Below are 21069 nucleotides of genomic sequence, written 5' to 3'. Positions count from 1 at the left end.
AGGTTATCTGAGTCATATCTCATAACACTTACAGCCTATTTGACTTAGGCTGAGGCTGCGTAGATCTCCACTTAGGCATACGGGAGGCTATAGCTTACTTTAAATTAACTTTAAGTGTGCATCTGTTTACTTAAGTTGATAGAACCGGCAGATGTTACGCCAGAAAGTGATTATATGCTATCTGACAAAAACTTCCTGTCCGTTTTTTCTTTTTACAGTCTACAGCAATTTTTCGCTGGATCGTAGTCATGAAAACACAATTGTATGTATATGGTGATAGCAAAGGTAGCCTATAGTCTTTGTGAAACGTTGACGTTTCAAATAGCCCATCTGAATGATAGGCTCTACAATCGTGGCAAAATAAGTGTTTGCAGCATGACATCAACGTGATTAATATTTCCGATGTGTTTAGCAGGATATGTCTAAAACCCTAGTTTAGACCTAGACTTGGATCCTAGAGTGTAATTAACATGGGACGACACTGGCTCTCCGTTTTCATGATGTTTTGGCTACGTTCCTAATTCCTACGTTTCCCAAACACCATTGCGAAGACTGAAGCCGCCATATTGCAGTCGCCAGAACGCGCTGGCTATTTCTCTGTATCCACAACACAGAAATGTAAGTAGCAACGAAAGAAACGCATTGATATATATGTTACCGTTTTGCATTACAAACCGACCATTATAGTTAACCGAGTATTGGTCTGCCAACTTTATGGCAAATGACCAGTCTTCAAAATCTCGTCAATGGCCGTAATAATAGTCATCTTAGCAATTAGGTAGGCTACAGTAGCTAGCTACCTAGCATAAGCCTCCTAGCTAGTCTCTTGGTTCTGTTTCCAGACAGTCTTGTATTTGCGTTTTCGGGGCATTTTAACGAGTTAAACCGTATCTATTACTCGTGTACGTTTTAAATCACTGGTAATTTTCCTGTGTGAAAATAATGTGAAACTTGGGCACATTGTTTTAAGCCGATTATTTCATGATATATTTTATTAAACACAAAGACAAAGATAAACTGGCAAAGCTAACGTCACGTCGTTAGCTGTCGTTAGCTTGTCCGTGGGTGCTGTCATTACATTAGCTGTGTCTGCCGTCAATGTTTTGGTCGCTAGCTGGCTAGCTAGCTACTCAAGTCAATCAGACGGTGGTTCATTAAATCTCCGGGGGAAAATAAATAATTAGCTCACAGGACAAGATGAAAAACACATTTAAAAAGCATAACAATCTCAAATCTAAACCTTAAGAAAGCTTGCTGCCTTGTAGTCAGTCTTTCAGTCATTGTTTTGGATGTTGTTTTTAGCTAGGTAGCTTAGCTAGCCAGTCAACACACAGCAGCAGCAGCATTAGCACGCTGGCTACCTAGTGACAAGCGCTGAGCGCTACCTTGATTCGACAGTCAACATAGCATAGCATTCTAGTACATTTCGGTTGGCCTCGGGTAGTTGTACAGTAACGTGCATCTGTTTTCCCTTCGTTCCAGAACCGACAGGATGACACAGACTGTGCAGACAAATGGGGTGCAAGCCCTCAGTAAGACGTGGGAACTCAGTCTGTACGAGCTGCAGAGAACGCCGCAGGTACGTCCGCAGTGTGTGTGAGGGGAGTCACGCTTATCCGCTGGATGGGACTCAGGTGCGGGGTTAACAGTGCTGTGTGATGGGGTGGTCTGTGTAACAGAGAGAATGTGCTGTACGGTGTTGTGTTACTGTGTATTGTGCTAACTATGCTACTGTGTGTTGGGTCTAACTATGCTACTGTTTTGTGGTGTTGTGTTATGTGGTGGTGTTTAACCTGTGGTGTTGTGGTGTGGTTGTGTCTAACCTGTGGTGTTCTGATGTGGTTGTGTCTAACCTGTGGTGTTGTCTAACCTGTGGTGTTGTGTCTAACTTGTGGTGTTGTGTCTAACCTGTGGTGTTCTAGTGGTGTTGTGTCTAACCTGTGGTGTTGTGGTGTGGTGTTGTGTCTAACCTGTGGTGTTGTGGTGTGGTTGTGTGTCTAACCTGTGGTGTTGTCTAACCTGTGGTGTTGTGTCTAACCTGTGGTGTTGTGTCTAACCTGTGGTGTTCTGGTGTGGTGTTGTGTCTAACCTGTGGTGTTCTGGTGTGGTTGTGTCTAACCTGTGGTGTTGTCTAACCTGTGGTGTTCTGGTGGTGTTGTGTCTAACCTGTGGTGTTGTGGTGGTGTTGTGTCTAACCTGTGGTGTTGTGGTGGTGTTGTGTCTAACCTGTGGTGTTGTGGTGGTGTTGTCTAACCTGTGGTGTTGTGGTGGTGTTGTGTCTAACCTGTGGTGTTGTGGTGGTGTTGTCTAACCTGTGGTGTTGTGGTGTGGTGTGGTGTTGTGTCTAACCTGTGGTGTTGTGGTGGTGTTGTCTAATCTGTGGTGTTCTGGTGTGGTGTTGTGTCTAACCTGTGGTGTTCTGGTGGTGTTGTGTGTAACCTGTGGTGTTCTGGTGTGGTGTTGTGTCTAACCTGTGGTGTTGTGGTGGTGTTGTGTCTAACCTGTGGTGTTGTGGTGGTGTTGTGTCTAACCTGTGGTGTTGTGGTGGTGTTGTGTCTAACCTGTGGTGTTGTGGTGGTGTTGTGTCTAACCTGTGGTGTTGTGGTGGTGTTGTCTAACCTGTGGTGTTGTGGTGGTGTTGTGTCTAACCTGTGGTGTTGTGGTGGTGTTGTCTAACCTGTGGTGTTGTGGTGTGGTGTGGTGTTGTGTCTAACCTGTGGTGTTGTGGTGGTGTTGTCTAATCTGTGGTGTTCTGGTGTGGTGTTGTGTCTAACCTGTGGTGTTCTGGTGGTGTTGTGTGTAACCTGTGGTGTTCTGGTGTGGTGTTGTGTCTAACCTGTGGTGTTGTGGTGTGGTTGTGTGTAACCTGTGGTGTTCTGGTGTGGTTGTGTTGTGTGTAACGGTGCTCCTATGTTTCCCCGTCCTGCAGGAGGCCATCACAGATGGTCTGGAGATCGCGGTGTCTCCTCGCTCCCTCCACAGTGAGCTGATGTGTCCCATATGCCTGGACATGCTGAAGAACACTATGACCACCAAGGAGTGCCTGCACCGCTTCTGTGCCGACTGCATCATCACCGCGCTGCGCTCCGGGTGAGAGGAGGGGGGGAGAGAGGGGGTGGGGGGGAGAGAGAGGGGGAGGTAGAAGGAGAAGGGGTGGGGGGGAGAAATGGAGGGTGGGAGAGGAAAGGAGAGTGTGTGTTTGTTTACATGAACGTGTGTGTTGTAGGAACAACACAATCAGCACCTGCATCCATCCCCCACTCCCTCTGCCCCCCCTCCCTCCCCCCAGTTCTAACCCTCCTGATTGGCTCCCCCTGCGAACCAGGAACAAGGAGTGTCCGACGTGCAGGAAGAAGCTAGTGTCGAAGCGCTCCCTGCGTCCAGACCCCAACTTCGACGCCCTGATCAGCAAGATATACCCCAGCAGAGACGAGTACGAGGCGCACCAGGAGAGGGTGCTGGCGCGCATCAGCAAGCACAACAACCAGCACGCCCTTAGCAACAGCATTGAGGAGGGCCTCAAGATACAGGCCATGAACAGGTCTGGGTCCCCCTCTCTCTCCTCCATCCTGCTCTCTCTCTCTCTCTCTCCTCCATCCTGCTCTCTCTATCTCTCTCCTCCATCCTGCTCTCTCTCTCTCTCCTCCGTCCTGCTCTCTCTCTCTCTCTCCTCCATCCTGCTCTCTCTCTCTCTCTCCTCCATCCTGCTCTCTCTCTCTCTCTCTCTCCTCCATCCTGCTCTCTCTCTCTCCTCCATCCTGCTCTCTCTCTCTCTCTCCTCCATCCTGCTCTCTCTCTCTCTCTCTCCTACATCCCGCTCTCCTCCTTCCCTCCATCCTGCTCTCTCTCCTCCATCCTGCTCTCTCTCTCTCTCTCTCTCCTCCATCCTGCTCTCTCTCTCTCTCTCTCTCTCTCTCTCTCTCTCTCTCTCTCTCTCTCTCTCCTCCATCCTGCTCTCTCTCTCTCCTCCATCCTGCTCTCTCCTCCATCCTGCTCTCTCTCTCTCTCCTCCAACCTGCTCTCTCCTCCATCCTTCTCTCTCCTCCATCCTGCTCTCTCTCTCTCTCTCTCTCTCTCTCTCTCTCTCTCTCTCTCTCTCTCTGTCTCTCCTCCATCCTGCTCTCTTTCTCTCTCCTACATCCCGCTCTCCTCCTTCCCTCCATCCTGCTCTCTCTCCTCCATCCTGCTCTCTCTCTCTCTCCTCCAACCTGCTCTCTCCTCCATCCTGCTCTCTCTCTCTCTCCTCCAACCTGCTCTCTCCTCCATCCTGCTCTCTCTCTCTCTCTCTCTCTCTCTCTCTCTCTCTCTCTCTCTCTCTCTCTCTCTCTCTCTCTCTCTCTCGCTCTCCTCCATCCTGCTCTCTCTCTCTCTCCTCCATCCTGCTCTCTCCTCCATCCTGCTCTCTCTCTCCTCCATCCTGCTGTTCTTTCCATCCCTCTATTTCTACCTGGCTCTGCTCTCAATCTTTGTGCTCCAAAATGGCCTCGACCCCCTCCCTGTCCTGACCTCCCTCTCCTCTCCCTCCCCCCTGGGGCCAGCAGGCTGCAGCGAGGTAAGAAGCACCAGCTTGATCACGGCAGCGGCGCCGAGGACAACAGCTCCCACTGTAGCAACGCCTCGGTCCATAGCAACCAGGAGGCGGGGCCTAGCATCAAGCGGACCAAGACGTCAGACGACTCGGGGCTGGACATGGACAACGCTGCGGAGAACGGAGCGGTAGAGCTGGCACTGGACGGGGCGAGCGAGATAGAGCTGGTGTTCCGCCCTCACCCCACCCTCATGGAGAAGGAGGACCCTGCCCAGACCAGGTCACACACCTCACACACACACACCTCACACACACACACCTCACACACACACACTCCTGACACACCCCCCGTGTCTCTGTCTGGTGCAGGTATATCAAGACGTCGGGTAACGCCACGGTGGACCACCTGTCTAAGTACCTGGCGGTGCGTCTGGCTCTGGAGGAGCTGAGGAGGACTCAGGAGAGCAGCCCAGCCAGTGTGGACGCAGCCAGCGAGAAGCAGTACACCATCTACATCCCCACAGCCAGCCAGCAGTTCACTGTATGCTCTCACACACACACACACACACACACACACACACCATCTGACCCCTCAGCCAGCCAGCAGTTCAGCGCATGTTCTCCACACCTCTCATTCTCTGTAAATATACCATTATATTTAAAGAAGCTGTATTGATGTTTAGAATTTCCCTTATTCTAATTTTGTGTTGCTCTCTTCCTCTCTTTCTCTTCCTCCCTGCCCCCTCCTGTTCCTCCACCATCTCTCCTCTTCCTCCCTGCCCCCTCCTCTTCCTCCACCATCTCTCCTCTTCCTCCCTGCCCCCTCCTCTTCCTCCACCATCTCTCCTCTTCCTCCCTGCCCCCTCCTGTTCCTCCACCATCTCTCCTCTTCCTCCCTGCCCCCTCCTCTTCCTCCACCATCTCTCCTCTTCCTCCCTGCCCCCTCCTCTTCCTCCACCATCTCTCCTCTTCCTCCCTGCCCCCTCCTCTTCCTCCCAGGTCCTGAATGGTTCCTTCTCTCTGGAGCTGGTCAGTGAGAAGTACTGGAAGGTCAACAAGCCCATGGAGCTCTACTTTGCCCCCACCAAGGAGCACAAGTAGAGCAACTGACTGGAACAGACTCACATCCCTCCCTCGCTCTCCATCTCTATCTCCTTCCATCTCTCTCTGGTTTTCTAACCCTCCCTCTCTGATTCTCTCTCCCCTCCCCCACCCCCTTTTCTCTCTGGAGGTCAGCAGAGGTACTACAGTGTTACTGAGAGCCTACATGACCCTAACCTGGGACCCTCATCCATCACTCATCATCCATCCTTTAGCTGTCATCATCACTCATCATCCATCCTTTAGTTACGTCATCATCACTCATCATCCATCCTTTAGTTACGTCATCATCACTCATCATCCATCCTTTAGCTGTCATCATCACTCATCCATCCTATAGCTGTCATCATCACTCATCATCCATCCTTTAGCTGTCATCACTCATCATCCATCTTTTAGCTGTCATCACTCATCATCCATCCTTTAGCTGTCATCCATCACTCATCATCCATCCTTTAGCTGTCATCCATCTTTCATCATCCATCCTTTAGCTGTCATCCATCGCTCATCATCCATCCTAGCTCAGCCTGTCAGAAAGCTGTCGGTGTTCATGGTGCGTGACCACAACGGTTGTTTGTGAAGTGCCTCAGAGGAGCTGTGTATGTGTGTGTGTCAGGTGGTGCTCTTGTAGGCTCCCCTATCACCATGGTTACCCGGTAGGTTTTCTGGTGGGTAGTGGCTGCCTGAGTGGTGTTTTATATATCTCTCTTTTGTACAGGGGGGAGGGAGGGAAGGAGGGGGGGTCAAGGGGGGAGGTCAAGGGAGGGAGGGGGGAGATCTATGAAGGGGGGGAGGTTGGGGGGGGGGCTGGGGGACTTTATGGAGATTTATTTACATGTACGTACGACTTTTCTTTTTCATTAAACGTTTTTGCCAACACGGCCCCAGTACGTTTTCAGGAGGAGGAGGGGCTAGTCAGCACCACACACCTCCTCCATCACCTTCACCCCCTCGAGTGTGTGTGTGTGACAGAAGAGTGTGTGTGTGTGACAGAAGAGAGAGAGAGAGTGTGTGTGTATGTGTGTGACAGAATAAGAGGCTGAAGTGTGTTATCTTTTTAGAGCATGTTGAGTTTTTAGTTGAGCTAGTCTTCAACGTAAATATAATTTCTTGTTGTTTGGGGAAAACTGTATACTGCATTATCTGTTTGGGAAAATAAACAATGTGTGTCAACATTAATTCAGTGTGTTTCAATGTGCTTGAAGTTTGTGTGTGTGGATCCAACCGTTCCACCAGGACGGGCTCAACCACGAGGTGACAAAGACAAAAATTGAGCTGTATGAGGATCCTTCAGCCAGATTTGAACACAAGACCCCTCGCAGATTAGCCCACATCCTTAACCACTGAGCTATCAGGGATTATAACAATCTCCACTCAACATTTAAATTTGACATTGAACTATCTAGTTGTAACAACCTGCAGTGTTGGGGTGTCAGAAAACCAGAAGAAAGCTGGACTCCCCTGTTAGCTCACTGGGTTAGTGTGCATGCTCTGAAAGCAGGGACAGTACCACAACAGCCTGGGTGGTTCAAATTAATTCACATATGAATCTCGATTCAGTCTTCTAGGGATTCACACTAACGATTGTCTAGTTGAAGAAAAGATGATCCTTGACTAGTTACCAGAAAAGATGATCCTTGACTAGTTACCAGAAAAGATGATCCTTGACTAGTTACCAGTCTGGTAGATTATAAATCAGCCTTTCTCTTCAGAGAGACTGGCTTATACCATAACATCTGATGGGGTTTAGTTATTCATGTCTGTGTGTTAATGTAGTGTATGTGTCTTAGGGTGTGTACGTATTTAAGGGTGTGTGTGTGAGATGGTTGTGACAGGTGCAGATGACAGGTACTGACAGAGAACCTGACAGTCGCAGACAGGTGAGTGTTGTGTGTGTGTACATGTGTGTGTCCTCAGAACCAGAAGCACAGCAGTCTCGTATGAATTCCTTTATTGCATCCAGAAAGTCATGTACAGCATATCAAAACACAAGGCTTCTATAAGGCATCTGGTGCTCCGATTCAACATGCACCCCCTTCCTCAAACACCCCCTGCTTATGGTGTGAGGCTACGAACACATCAGCTCCTTCTCACAAGCGGAACACACTCACTCACTCACACACACACACACACACACTGGTTAATACAGAGGCTCATGCTTGTCTCATGTCTTGTGGTTGGAGCTCAATCCTGACTAGACTGCCCCCTCCTGTGAGGAGACAGGCGGCCACGTCTCAATCCCCCTCCCCTCCCTCCTTCCCTCCACTCCCTCCTTCCCTCCCCTCTCTCCCCTCTGGGCAGGGTAAACTTCCCCTCCTGTTTAGGGCTGTTACCAACCCCTCACATCAGATCAGATCTCCATCCTAAGGGGGGCGGGGGGGGATTGTATTGAGACGAGAGCAGGAGAGGATGAAGGCTGTCTGACTGGCAGTCAGGAATAGGGTTGTAGCATGTAATATGTTGCATGTACCACATAATGTGTCACCTATAACATGTAGCACATTACATGTAGCGTCTAGCGCAACATGTAGTATGTAGCATGTTGTATGTAGCGTGTAGCGCGCGGTTGGAGGGTCCATTGCCAGCACGGACCCTGTGGATCAGGTCCTTATCTACACCGTCCTCCTGGCAGTCAGCACCCTGACGATGGAGCCCACGCCTCCCACTGCCAGAGCCTGCGCACACACACACACACACACACACACGCACGTGCACACACACACACGTGCACGCACACACACATGTGCATGCACACACACACGTACACGCACAATAAAAATGGGTCAATTCATTGTATAAAGTGTGTGTGCCCCAGAGTGTGTGTTTGTGTGTGTGTGTGTGTGTGTACCTTCTCGTGCCACTGCAGCAGCACAGCGCTGCTGTTGTCGGAGGGCTTCTGGAAGCCCGTGTAGATGTACTTCATGAGCAGGTCTACGCCACAGCTGTCCAGAGTCTGAACAGCCTTCTCTATGTCACTGCTCTTGAAGCTGCTCAGCACCCTCAGCACCAGCGCCTCTGCCCGATCCTGGGGGGGAGAGAGATGGGGAGAGAGAGATGGGGGAGAGAACAGTGAGTGAGAAGGGCTCTCCCAAACAGTGTTTTGTCATTTCAAGTCAATAAAATAACTATCTGTCCTGCTTTGGGTTCTACCGATCTCTACTGCTCGGTCTACTGGTCTGGTTCTACTGTAGGTTCCTGGTTACCTTAACGTTCTGGTTTTTGGTGTTGATGGGAGGATTTTTCAGCACGGCCTGTAGAGCTGCTACGAGATTCCCTGTGCATCGGCCGTCAAGGACAACACATAGTTCACTAAGTGAAACCGCTAATAGACGGCTATGATTGACGTCAGTACACACCGCCTCTAGCGCACCTTCTGCAACTCTTCTACACACTAATACCCTCAGGGATGTTGCTTTACTGATACGTTAAAACAGTTAGTGCCACACATGCCAATCGCAAGGCTGCAGTAAGACACAATAATAGAAGATCACGCACGCCGTGGACTGCTGAACTACGGTGATTGATCCGCAACACAATAACAAAACCTGCAGACGTTCTCTATCTCTTACACACACACACAGTATGTAATGTAATAGTACATATAAAGGTAACGTAAAGGATATTGTCTGATGAGCGAATCCACCTCGGCTTCATCCGGGCCGGCCTGGCTGTCCGCGCCGTCCTCATCGTCCACAAACTTGTTCTCGTCGTACTCATCAACGTCGACCTTCCGGAAGCGGTCCGACATGGTATTCTTCGACATTTTAACAAATTTAATTTTCTAATAATTCACACTATAATTATGATGCCGCTTTCTCTCAAGCTTTTACAGAAATGAGACGCGCCTCTCTTCCTGTCTCCGCATCGACTGTGATTCACTTCCGCATTGCTGCCCCCTGGTGACAGAACCTTGGTGGCAGTTATAAATGTCGTTGTATAGACAGGAGATAGCTAATAGAAAAACCTTTGACACTTTAAACATTTGAAACGTGTAACCACTCATTCCAAAGCAACCGGTAGACGTCGGTGCATTTAGCAGACAAAGTTTACTTTTCGGAAAGAGTCAGTACCCGTATTCCAACAGCAGATGGAGCTGAGCTTAAAAAGCGTCGCTTTCTCGTTCCAGACCTTCACGTCTCTACTGGAGATGGACCAGGAAGTTGCTGCGTAAAACAATCACTCATGTGGAAACACCAGATAAGTAGGTTACCAGACGCAAAATTCAACACTTATTGCTCTACAACAATAATAACATACAATACCCACGGCTAAACCTTTGGTGTGAAAGCAGTAGGTTACTGAATTAACTGTAGTCCTGTAGTACTTTGCAGTTTATACATTTACAATTTACATTATTGTGTACAGTCCTCCATAAGCAATACAAATAGGGTACAAATGCAGCACAATCAAATAATCCACAAAACAGATAAATGAAAACATTAACAATGTACTGTTTACTAAAATATGTATTTACGTTAGTTTTTCTGAGCCCCTCTTAAAATCGCTAAAACGTTTCCCATTCATTCTTAATGGTAGCGCTAAACCACTACGGATGTCATATTCTGAAGGCCTCTGGTAGTTTGGGTCTGTTGATACCATAGAGACTCTAATACACACAGGATTCCCAGGAGGCCAAGGTTTTTTATAATGTTGTGTAATTAGTAATGTGCACATTATCTTCTGTAAATAATAGTGGTGTAAATAGTGGTGTGAAATAGTAATAGTGCCTCTGACAGAGAAGACTATTGAGAGGATGGTAAGTGACATTCTGCAAAGACAGCAGCAGCAGCAACAAAATGGAAGACACAAACCTGTCTTTCCTGTGGCCAGTCTAAGTCCCAGTTTGAAAATGATGGGTCATTCATACATTTTTATCAGAATGAACCAACCAGATACTTCTACTGCTCCACCAAAGTCCACCACAAATATGGGGCAGAGAGACTTAGAAACCCCAGGATGGAACTTGTGGACTTCATGGAGACCCCATTTTAGCCCTCAACACCTCTCTCCCCCAAGATTGTACTCTCCCTCACTCTGCGCCAGACCACTGTTTCCATTGGTTCTTAGACCAACTTGTCACAGGTGGCATCTATGTGCTCCTCGTTAGTATAGTGGTGAGTATCCCCGCCTGTCACGCGGGAGACCGGGGTTCAATTCCCCGACGGGGAGAGAGCATTTTTTTTTTATTATTGTGAGGAAATGGCTATTTTCACTCTTGTAAGAGCTTTGGCTTGAGTGAGGTTGACTGACGGACGAAACAGTGCCTGTGACTTTTAATATGGGTGTCTATGGCAAAGTCGGAACAGTGCCACCAGAGGCCATTAGAATATTACATCCGTAGAGTTAAGGACTACCATAGAGAATGAATGGGAAAAGTTAAGGGAAGTTGAGACTTACAATATTCAGCTTCCGCGCGAAAGGCCGGGGTTCAATTCCACAACGGGAAAAATGTATATATATATTTTCCATTGTAGTATGCTGGCTCTATTACCGGTAGATGTACATCAGCATGACTTCACCTTGGGGAAATCCAGCAGTGACAATCAACATAAAAAAGCAAGATTGTCTTATAAATAAGTATAATAAAATAAAAGCAATATCCCTAACCTTAAATCGCAATGCATATTTATGTTAAGTTTTAAGACCTTATGCTAGTTAAAAAATAAAAAAAAAACGATGTACTCTCCCCGTCGGGGAATTGAACCCCGGTCTCCCGCGTGACAGGCGGGGATACTCACCACTATACTAACGAGGAGCACATAGATGCGACATGTGACGTGATGAGCCAAAATAATAATTTCTTCTTATTAACGACTTTAAAGCCAATAGCATATTTACCTGTAGTGAAAACTGAAAGAAAAACCAGCAAAGCTAACGTTGTAGAGTTAAAAACAGACAGCCTCCCCGTCGGGGAATTGAACCCCGGTCTCCCGCGTGACAGGCGGGGATACTCACCACTATACTAACGAGGATTGCATGGGTGCAAGATGTGACATGATCATATAAAATCAAGATATACAATCAGGGCTCACAGTAACCCCTAATTGAATATTTTAGGGAGAGCAAGCAGAAAATTTAGGGGCACACCTTATATTAACCTGCAATACCATTACTAATGTAACTAGAGAGGGTACAATTCAGTGGCGATTTTAGACCCTTTTTAGGGGTGCTCAGACACCCCTCAAAATTATAAAATATATGTTTTTAAATATTGTATATTATCATTTGATGCTGGTAGTTCATGAAGAAAGGGACATCCTTAGTTTATTCATTCATTCAATATTTTGCAAAATAATACGTAAATGTATTAACTGTTATCCAGTGAAATTAGGGATTTATATTAGCAAGTAGGGCTGGGCGATAATTCTTTTTATCGATTTATCGAAGTAATGACTTCCCTCAATAAAGATATCGTAACATACATTTTGTTTCAATAATATCGATGTCCATAGAGAATAATTAGGAACAGTAGTCCATCAAATTTCTGTGATGCAGCAGGAAGTTGCAGAGAAATGGTAGCCTATGTACGCTCAAATATACTGACTTAGCACCTCAGGTGGAGTAGCTAATGTTAAGCGCGGAAAATGAGTCTTATTGCCGAAAACAGTGGCAGCGATAGCCATCGCGAGGGAGCAACTTACAATGATGAAATTATTGATAAAAAGGGTTCGTCTTCTTCAGTTATTTGGTTTATCTTTTTGAAATCCGACAAAGAGCAGAGCAATGTTTGGTGCAAATTGTGTAGTAAACAAACAGGTGGCTACAAGTCTGGTAATACGACAAACCTTTTTTACCACCTGAAGCAAAATCACTCGTTGGAACATGCAGAAAGTGTGAGTTTGTGCCAAGGTATTTATAAAAAGCAAAAGTTCCTTGACCCCAGGTACGTGCTCCCTGGCCGCAAACATTTCTCTCACACCACTCAGCCTAAACTTTATGCCGAGTGTAGGAAAAAAGTTGATGAAGAGGCTTACTTTGCTATTAATACGGATCTGTGGTCTATCGTCTTAATTATCGTTATCCAATGGAAATATAAATATTTATGGTGATAATCTTTTACCCATATCGCCCAGCCCTATTAGCAAGGGGGTTTAGCACTTTTGCAAGGCACTGTATTCATGTCACATTCTCATTGGGGGCTGAGCACCCCTAAAGGTCTGATCCTAGAATCGCCTCTGGTACAATTTCTGGGGAAACTGTGGGGTGTGCTTGCGTCGGTTGCAGATGGGTCAGTTTTTTTACTGACACTTTACCAGAATCAGAAAGGGATTTATTCGCCATGAAAGTTTGCACAGACAAGGAATTTGCTTTGACAGGAAGATGCATACAATAAACATATAGTAATCTTAAATTTAGATATATGGTCTAACTATACTAAGGATACATAAACTAGCAATACTAAGTGGAATACAATTTAAAATAAAATATACAATAAAGTAAAATATAAGTTGCCATAAAATAAAATATAAGTTGCCAATTTACAGTATAAAATACAATATAAAATACAAATATTACACGAATTGTGAGTAGTGCGACTGATATACAGCGGCGCACCTTGAGTTTAAATACATTATTTAATGTGACATTACCAACTGTACATGCAAGTCTTAGCTAAATGACTTAAATGTATGATGTGCTTTTCAATTAGTCCTCTGACACCACGTCACGATACTTGCTGAGTATAACAGCGCAAACACAGGTACAGGGTTACAGTAGCAACGCTAGTGCTAAATAAGTATTTATCTGCGCGGCTCCATGACGCCGGGTAAAAGGGCTCGTGAGTCAGCTCACCAAAAGAACGAAGGGGGAACCCACTTGCAGATTAAGACATGTTCGTAGGAACCTGCGAAAAATAGCCTCAACATTCCTAGACTTTTAGCTACGGTACTGTCAGGCCAAATAGTGTCCTAGGGCCAAATAGTGTCCTACCTGACGTCACAATGCCGTTCCGAAGCAAGGACGCGTCCGTTGCTATGCGGACCTTAAATTCCTGGGATATTTACGCGTACTAGCAGGAAACTGTCATGGTTGCTATACTGGTTACTAGGTAGGAAGTTTTGTATTTAGGCTTATGTAAACCAGTTTATTCTTCTCTACTATTTAAAGTTTTCACTCGTTTGATAGCTAGTGCTAGTTGGCTAATTGTTTTCGTCAAAAGAATTAACTTATTTAGCATCAATTTTAACAGACCGGGAAGGCAACACGTATAGTATTCTACCTGCGCGCGTTGCTGTCTCAGGAATGTCGAACGAGTGAAAACTTTAAATAGTAGAGTAGAATAAACTGGTTTAAATAAGCCTAAATACAAAACTTCCTACCTAGTAACCAGTATAGCAACCATGACAGTTTCCTGCTAGCACGCGTAAATATCTCAGGAATTTAAGGTCGGCATAGCGACGGACGCGTCCTTGCTTCGGAACGGCATTGTGACGTCAGGTAGGACACTATTTGGCCCTAGGACACTATTTGGCCTGACAGTACCAATGCTGAGGGCTCGCTGATATCGCTGTCTTAAGCATGCGCAGTGCTTGTAAAAAATGCTTGCACTCTTTCAAAAACTGGTCGCAAAATGCAACCATTTTGGGTGCAGTCTGGAGCCCTGGACACAATAAAAATGTTTTCTTATTAACAGTTTCAGAGCCGAAATCGTGTTCACTTCTGAGGAAAACTGAAAGAAAACCAACTAAGCTAATCTTGCGGTTAAAAACATGCTGCCTCCCCGTCGGGGAATTGAACCCCGGTCTCCCGCGTGACAGGCGGGGATACTCACCACTATACTAACGAGGATTGCACAGGTGCCACAGGTGACTGATGAGACAGAATAATAATTTCGTTTTATTAACAGCTTCAAAATCTAGAGCATTTTCACTTTGAGAAAAACTGAAAGAAAACCAGCAAAGCTAACCTTGCAGTTAAAAATACAGCCTCCCCGTCGGGGAATTGAACCCCGGTCTCCCGCGTGACAGGCGGGGATACTCACCACTATACTAACGAGGATTGCATGTTTTAAAAATTACATCTTTTTTTTTCGACCTGGTCACACCCCCATCTTCAATGGTAGCTACATGCAGCGCAGTATGAAAACAGGTCACCTGACAGGTTTCACCCACCTTTCAGCGGTGTCTCTCGGTGAAAACATTCTTGAACTCTTACCTTGACTGTTGCTCTGAAACTGGAGGAGAAGCATGTTGTGCGGATCATAACCGATCTGAAGATTCAGCCGCTAATAGCCTACTAATAATAAGACTCGTATCACCAGTCCTGTTGTTACCGAATGCCAATGGTATTTAGTATCTCTTACAATGTACTACAAATTAAAAATATTGTTTATTTAACATGCAAATCATCAGAGCGTGCTTATCACTGCCTGAAAACTTGCAGCATGCGAACTTACGTAGAAGCTGAGTGGGGAACAGTGCAACAGAGAAAGATTTTTTTTGTCATGGCCAAAAATGTCATTCGATTTGGATGTGATTCTTATAATAGGCATATTCATTTTTCAACCCAGCGCGTTAGCATGTTTGTACATTTATGTTTGTCGAGTTGTCAATCTCCCTTCTTCAAATGAATTTTTTTTATATCATCTCTTAAAACAGTGAGGTAAAACATTACACAAAATCGTTTGATGAAAAACATTGTGATTTGGTCGACCAAAGAAAATCTTAGTCGGGGACAACCCTATTCATCACAGACACAAAGCAGTCCAGCAATTAAAAGTGTATGCCTCCCCGTCGGGGAATTGAACCCCGGTCTCCCGCGTGACAGGCGGGGATACTCACCACTATACTAACGAGGATTGCATGCTATTGAAGTCACAGTATTTCACATTACATCTTCAACACATTAGTATGTTAAAGTAAAAGACCAAACAATCTTTTATGCACGTTTTGTCTCGCTGTGTAACACTTCTACAACCTTGGAACATATCTGACCACTTGAGGACAGCACAACCGTAAACCAGCAAAGAAAACTCTGAAGGGTTTAAAAAGGTTAGCAGCCTCCCCGTCGGGGAATTGAACCCCGGTCTCCCGCGTGACAGGCGGGGATACTCACCACTATACTAACGAGGATTGCATGCTCAGTGTTTTACAGTATTTTTTATCTACATGTTCACCATTATTACATCCACAGTTAGTATGGTTAAAGTATGAGGCTAAAAGCCTTTAACGCACATTTAACACCTTCAATGTTTTGCTGTGCAACAACTTCTACAACCTTGGTACATTTTTGACCATTTGAGGATACAGCACAACAGAAAACAAGAATTTATCTTGTCTCTAAGCAAGCCACTGCCTTCTCAGAATCAGGATCTGCGGCAGAAAACTGAATCTGACTGGGCCTGCATGAAGATACTGGAAAGTAGGTCTGTTCTCAAGACAAGTTATTCCTAAAGTAATATGGCTTAGTAACAGTGTAGTAGCCAGGGTTTTTCCTACATATAGAAAATGTTGGCGCGCGCCAAAGCCGTTTTCCCAAGCGCCAATGAGAAATCCCGAGCGCCAAAGGCAAAAAAAACCTGTGTTCATCACGCGTGCAATGCATGTCAGCAATTATGTTCTCAATAGTATGTTTCAAGTAGGCTACAGCCGAACCCTCGTTCTGTTTTGATCAATAATAATCAAGTTGATAAGCGTGTGTTCTTGTCTGATCAATACGCAACAGTGAGGTGCGCGAATGGACAGAGCGGCCACTAAACTGTCGTTCCGCTGCGAGGGCCAGCCCGACGTGCACGAATAGTACACCTGTAGCCTACAAATGCTAATTACATTTCCACTGAAAATGCTGACAAAAGTTTGATTTACGATTTCAAACGCAGCCACCATTGGTATTCTTAACCTGGAATGATAACATATAGTGCAGTGTTTCCTCTATGGCTACATTTCTGCCGTCACGGTATTAGAAATCAGGCTTTACAAAAGTTTAATCCGTATATCAGCAGTGAATGCATGTCGGAGAATAGCACGGATACGCGCTTCACACCGCAGTTGAGATTGCGCGTGTGCGTCCTTGAGAACGTATAACTTATGTTGTCAGTTCTTAAGATCGTTATTGTATAAGTCTATAGTTCTTGCAAATTTAAATCAAGTTAACTGGGGATTTTCGTTGTTTGTATTCTTCCCCTGCTAGCTAAATTGCACGTGTCTGTTGATTTGATAGCGATTGCTGCCCTTTCTCAGGTTTGTATTTTAGGTCCATTATTATGCTGAAGTAGTTTTCATTAATAAAAAGTGGGTATATTGTTAATATTTGCTACAGAATGTTTAGCCTATCAAGATGAAATGAAGCAGGCAGTGTACATGCTTCAGAGTGGCCTACCTTAATCGATAGGCTAGGCTACTGACCATTTACAATAAGTTGTTACATCAATTATTAATTGGCAGCATTTATGCCATTTAAAACATACTCTATAACTTTATTGCTTTAGGGAAATAGGATGAAAATATGTGTGTGTGTGTGGGGGGTGCAAAACACTTGGGAATAAATACATTGATTAGAAAAAAGAAAAAAAAAGAATATATATATATATACATTTATTTTTTTGGAGCACCAAAGACCCATTTTGACCCAGGAAAAACCCTGGTAGCTATATAAAAATTTAGCAACTGTGTCATAAAGGTGTAATAGATCAAACCAAGCATTAATTTCTTACATAGTTGTCTCCTGCGTTTTAAAAGGTTAGCAGCCTCCCCGTCGGGGAATTGAACCCCGGTCTCCCGCGTGACAGGCGGGGATACTCACCACTATACTAACGAGGATTGCATGTGAAAAATGCAAAAATGTACATTTACAAACTGTTCTTTAGGTTTTAGGAGTGGTATCTACATACATACCCACTACAGTTTATAATGGTATTTCTCTGGCTAGACATACTAATCTAGTAGCTGACTGATGTGAAAGATGGGTATGCTTCAAGTCTGTGTGATCTAAAAATACATCTAGTCATTCATAACATATTACAATGGATTAGAGATATGGCTTCAGACAGAGAATTTAATTTATGACTTCAGACATTCATCTGACAGAGTAAATGTTTTTGTAGCCTACTAGAAATACATGAGCCAGGTCAATTGTACTCGTTGGCTGTAGGTAAACAGCGACCCCTGGTGGTTTTAGTGTCAAGGGACAGGGTATGGATGGTTATGTTGTACCGTGAAACACTAAAAAGCTGAACTAAGATTGCATGCAATCCTCATTAGTATAGTGGTGAGTATCCCCGCCTGTCACGCGGGAGACCGGGGTTCAATTCCCCCACGGGGAGGCATTTACCTTTTTAACCCTTCTGAGTTCTTTGCTGGTTTCCAGTTGTGCTGTGTCCTCACATGGTCAGATATGTAGTAAGGTTGTAGAAGTGTTGCACAGCGAGACATTGAAGCTGTTAAACATGCGTAAAAGGCTGTTTGCCTCGTACTTTAACCATTCTACTGTGTTGACGTATGCATACTTTTTTTGTGTACAAATATATTTATTTGAAAATACAGTCTTGGCCAAAGGTATACTGACAGTGACATACATTTTGTGTTTGCAAAGTTTGATGCTTTAGTTGTTGTGGTGTAGATTCACATTGTTACTGAATTATGGTGCAAAGTGATCAGATGGATCATTATTGTGCAGAGTGATCAGATGGATCATTACTTTGCAGTGATCAGATGGATCATTATTGTGCAGAGTGATCAGATTGATCATTATTGTGCAGTGATCAGATAGATCATTACTTTGCAGTGATCAGATGGATCATTATTGTGCAGAGTGATCAGATGGATCATTATTGTGCAGTGATCAGATGGATCATTACTGTGCAGAGTGATCAGATGGATCTTAAATAACAGCTCCCCCCCCCCCCCCCCCAAAGACTATAGTTCTAGCCAAGTGAACTAGTTCTAGCTAGGTGAAATCACTCTTTCATCCTGATTGGATTTTAAGAGCAGATTGATTGGTGTAAAAGACGGGACTAAATGAATACATTGAACATTTCCCCCTCCAAAAATATATTGGATATATATAATATATAAATATATAATATATTACAAAATATTATTTTTCTCCAGTATTACATAGAAGCATTAAAACATTTTCCTCAAATACTGAACCAGCAAACTTGGCAAAACACATACTTTGTCTCTGCCAAAATGTATGGCCACGAATGTACTTTACAATTTAAAGTTAGGGATATGGCTTTCATTTAGTCATACTTATTTATCAGATAATCGTCAGCAGGTCTGCATGCTCAGGGAAAGCCTTGCCTGCGTACGGACACAGAGGCTTATTAAAAAGTATCAAATGGCTTTATGTTCTTAAACCAGGGCGATATGGTAACATTGCGTACAAATCTGTTTTCTCACATAGTTTCAGCCGTAACAATGTCTTGTATCGTGTCACGGACTGTTCTGTACACAGTAGCTGCCACAGCTGGCTAACGGTGAGTCAGGCGTGTGCTATTAGACAACCAACTCCATTCAAACCTTAACTGTAAAACGTGGCTTTATAAACACATTTTCACAAATAAGCTACAAACGTTATCAAAACAGTTGGACACAGACTAGTGAGTGACCCCACTATACACGTACACACGCAGCACGCACTCATGCCCAACACATGGCTACCGCATGGCTACCGCATGGCATCTCTGCGAAGCCTTTGGCCTGTTAGCTACAGTGAACTAACAATATGACTAACTGACATGAATTAACCTTACCATATTATTGTTAATTTGACATTATAAAAGGGAAATTATATTAAGTTATTAAAAGCAACAGCCTCAGGAAAGGCATATTTGCTAATAGGGCCTTAAAACACCTCCACGAGCTAGTTAATCCTCATGGTCGCTTAACCAGTTAGCGCTAGCTAGCCAGCTTCTTAAGTTTTTTTTTTCTTTGAAAACGAATACATTAACATATATGCATTGCTAACAAGTTTAAGCATTTGAAATACGTTTACCTTCATTCAGGTTACTAAAGGTATTAGCATTTCAAGGTATCTTCGTCCTCTATCTCATCTGCGTTGAAGTGGCGGTTGCTTTTTAACTGTGTTAAAGTGGATGGATACTGGTAGGTCTGCAGGTTTCAATAAGCGGCATGAAGCATAACAAATTAACTGCTTACCTGCAGTCTGGCTCTTCCAATCAACAGTTACCAGTTCTATCACGGGCATGGACACGATAGAACAAGGTAATACCGTCTGAATAACTTTAAAACGACTTTAGACGAACACATTCCGAGATTAGATGATCGCTCCCAACTCCAGCCGCTCAGACGAAAGTAACCTGCACTGTTATTCGGCGGTAGGCCTAGGAGGTCAATGTTTGGTCGTGGGGTGGCGCTCACGTACAAATAATTATCGACTAACCTATTTTCGCGGCTGCATGTGTCCATCTCATATCAGATGTTGAGAAACTCCTCACAGGCTACACACGTGCAAATTCAACATATGCTTATTCTCAGGGGGTCCACTGTAGAAATGATTATGGGTGCAACTTCCGGTGAATAGCAGTACTGCCAGTAAAGGTGGGATGCAAGTGTTCATATAGGAATTGTTGTGGCTTAGTAGTGCCCTGGTCCAGCAACACATGAGCACCCAGCCGTTTGTATTTCACCTGACGATGAAACTAAAACCCAGGACCGGTGATGTGGGACTTTGAGCCTAGGACTAGGCCTAAAGCCTTTTTCTGCTTTAAGGTAGTTAGACAAGGTTGTGTCCCTCCCAGGTTATTCATCACCGTCCGTAGCAACAGAGTTTATAAAGTAGCTAAATATGCTAGTGTAGGCTATTTGAGGCCACCTTTTCAGGTCGTCCTCCCATCCCGCGATAGTAGAAGGCAGAGGTATGATCAAATTGTCCCGTTTCAGGTGTAACAGGCTGTGTTCCCAAATGTTTTATTTCACATCAGAATTAGTTTACCGCAATGACGTTTATGAGCATTATGATGAAAGTCGCCGGCTCCGGAAGTCGCGCCCATAATCCAGGAAATGGATAATGGTAATAAGGTGGATAGGCTACAGTTAATTATTACGAAAAAACGGATAATCATGCATGAGGAGGGAAATTCAGGGTTTAGAAATGTTTCGACTAAAATAAGGGATAGACGACTCGGCTCATCTAACCCTTAACAGGGTGTGTTGATATGGCCCGTTTCCTCTGGAGGTTTATTTCGGATGATGATGCGTCAGGATATGGGCTAGATCAGGGCCGTAGCCATGGAGTCAACACTTGGGGGACGAATTATCTTTTTAAATGATAATTTCGGACAGCGTGCGTGGTTGCCTGTCGTAGCGTAGCACATTTATATTTTTATATCAATATATCTGGGGGGACGTTTCGACCAGATTTGAATATTGATGTTTCCCCTTATGATTACGGCCTTGGGCTAGATGAACACTAAGAAAATAAGAACCTTTGATACTACTTTGCCTTACTCCTACTATTAACGTTGAATACCATTAATA

The 21069-nt window shown here is 44.8% G+C and overlaps 2 protein-coding genes and 8 non-coding genes across 10 annotated transcripts; 2 read left to right on the top strand and 8 right to left on the bottom strand.

The window, feature by feature from the left end:
* Window positions 1-525: 525 nt before the first annotated feature.
* Window positions 526-6354, top strand: rnf2 (ring finger protein 2). The gene is made up of 7 exons (XM_047027429.1): window positions 526-618; window positions 1483-1579; window positions 2930-3090; window positions 3326-3541; window positions 4542-4808; window positions 4898-5069; window positions 5528-6354. Exons 2-7 carry the CDS (start codon window positions 1493-1495, stop codon window positions 5627-5629), a joined length of 1005 nt encoding a protein of 334 aa, XP_046883385.1. The 5' UTR covers window positions 526-618; window positions 1483-1492; the 3' UTR covers window positions 5630-6354.
* A 1209-nt stretch (window positions 6355-7563) lies between these two features.
* On the bottom strand, window positions 7564-9524 carry arpc5a (actin related protein 2/3 complex, subunit 5A). The gene is made up of 4 exons (XM_047027449.1): window positions 9253-9524; window positions 8833-8905; window positions 8478-8654; window positions 7564-8304 (listed from the first exon to the last, which is right to left on the bottom strand). Exons 1-4 carry the CDS (start codon window positions 9390-9392, stop codon window positions 8242-8244), a joined length of 453 nt encoding a protein of 150 aa, XP_046883405.1. The 5' UTR covers window positions 9393-9524; the 3' UTR covers window positions 7564-8241.
* A 1202-nt stretch (window positions 9525-10726) lies between these two features.
* trnad-guc lies at window positions 10727-10798 on the top strand. The gene has a single exon. It is a non-coding gene; the product is annotated as a tRNA-Asp (tRNA).
* Window positions 10799-11312: 514 nt separating this feature from the next.
* trnad-guc lies at window positions 11313-11384 on the bottom strand. Its single transcript has one exon. It is a non-coding gene; the product is annotated as a tRNA-Asp (tRNA).
* Window positions 11385-11529: 145 nt separating this feature from the next.
* Window positions 11530-11601, bottom strand: trnad-guc. Its single transcript has one exon. It is a non-coding gene; the product is annotated as a tRNA-Asp (tRNA).
* A 2743-nt stretch (window positions 11602-14344) lies between these two features.
* trnad-guc lies at window positions 14345-14416 on the bottom strand. Its single transcript has one exon. It is a non-coding gene; the product is annotated as a tRNA-Asp (tRNA).
* A 138-nt stretch (window positions 14417-14554) lies between these two features.
* On the bottom strand, window positions 14555-14626 carry trnad-guc. Its single transcript has one exon. It is a non-coding gene; the product is annotated as a tRNA-Asp (tRNA).
* Window positions 14627-15353: 727 nt separating this feature from the next.
* Window positions 15354-15425, bottom strand: trnad-guc. The gene has a single exon. It is a non-coding gene; the product is annotated as a tRNA-Asp (tRNA).
* A 202-nt stretch (window positions 15426-15627) lies between these two features.
* On the bottom strand, window positions 15628-15699 carry trnad-guc. The gene has a single exon. It is a non-coding gene; the product is annotated as a tRNA-Asp (tRNA).
* A 1614-nt stretch (window positions 15700-17313) lies between these two features.
* Window positions 17314-17385, bottom strand: trnad-guc. Its single transcript has one exon. It is a non-coding gene; the product is annotated as a tRNA-Asp (tRNA).
* Window positions 17386-21069: the final 3684 nt, after the last annotated feature.

This window comes from Hypomesus transpacificus, chromosome 10 (assembly GCF_021917145.1).
Source record: "Hypomesus transpacificus isolate Combined female chromosome 10, fHypTra1, whole genome shotgun sequence".
Classification (NCBI taxonomy): Eukaryota; Metazoa; Chordata; class Actinopteri; order Osmeriformes; family Osmeridae; genus Hypomesus; species Hypomesus transpacificus.
The sequence above is the reverse complement of the archived record's forward strand: the minus strand, read 5'-3'. Positions and strand labels throughout refer to the sequence as shown.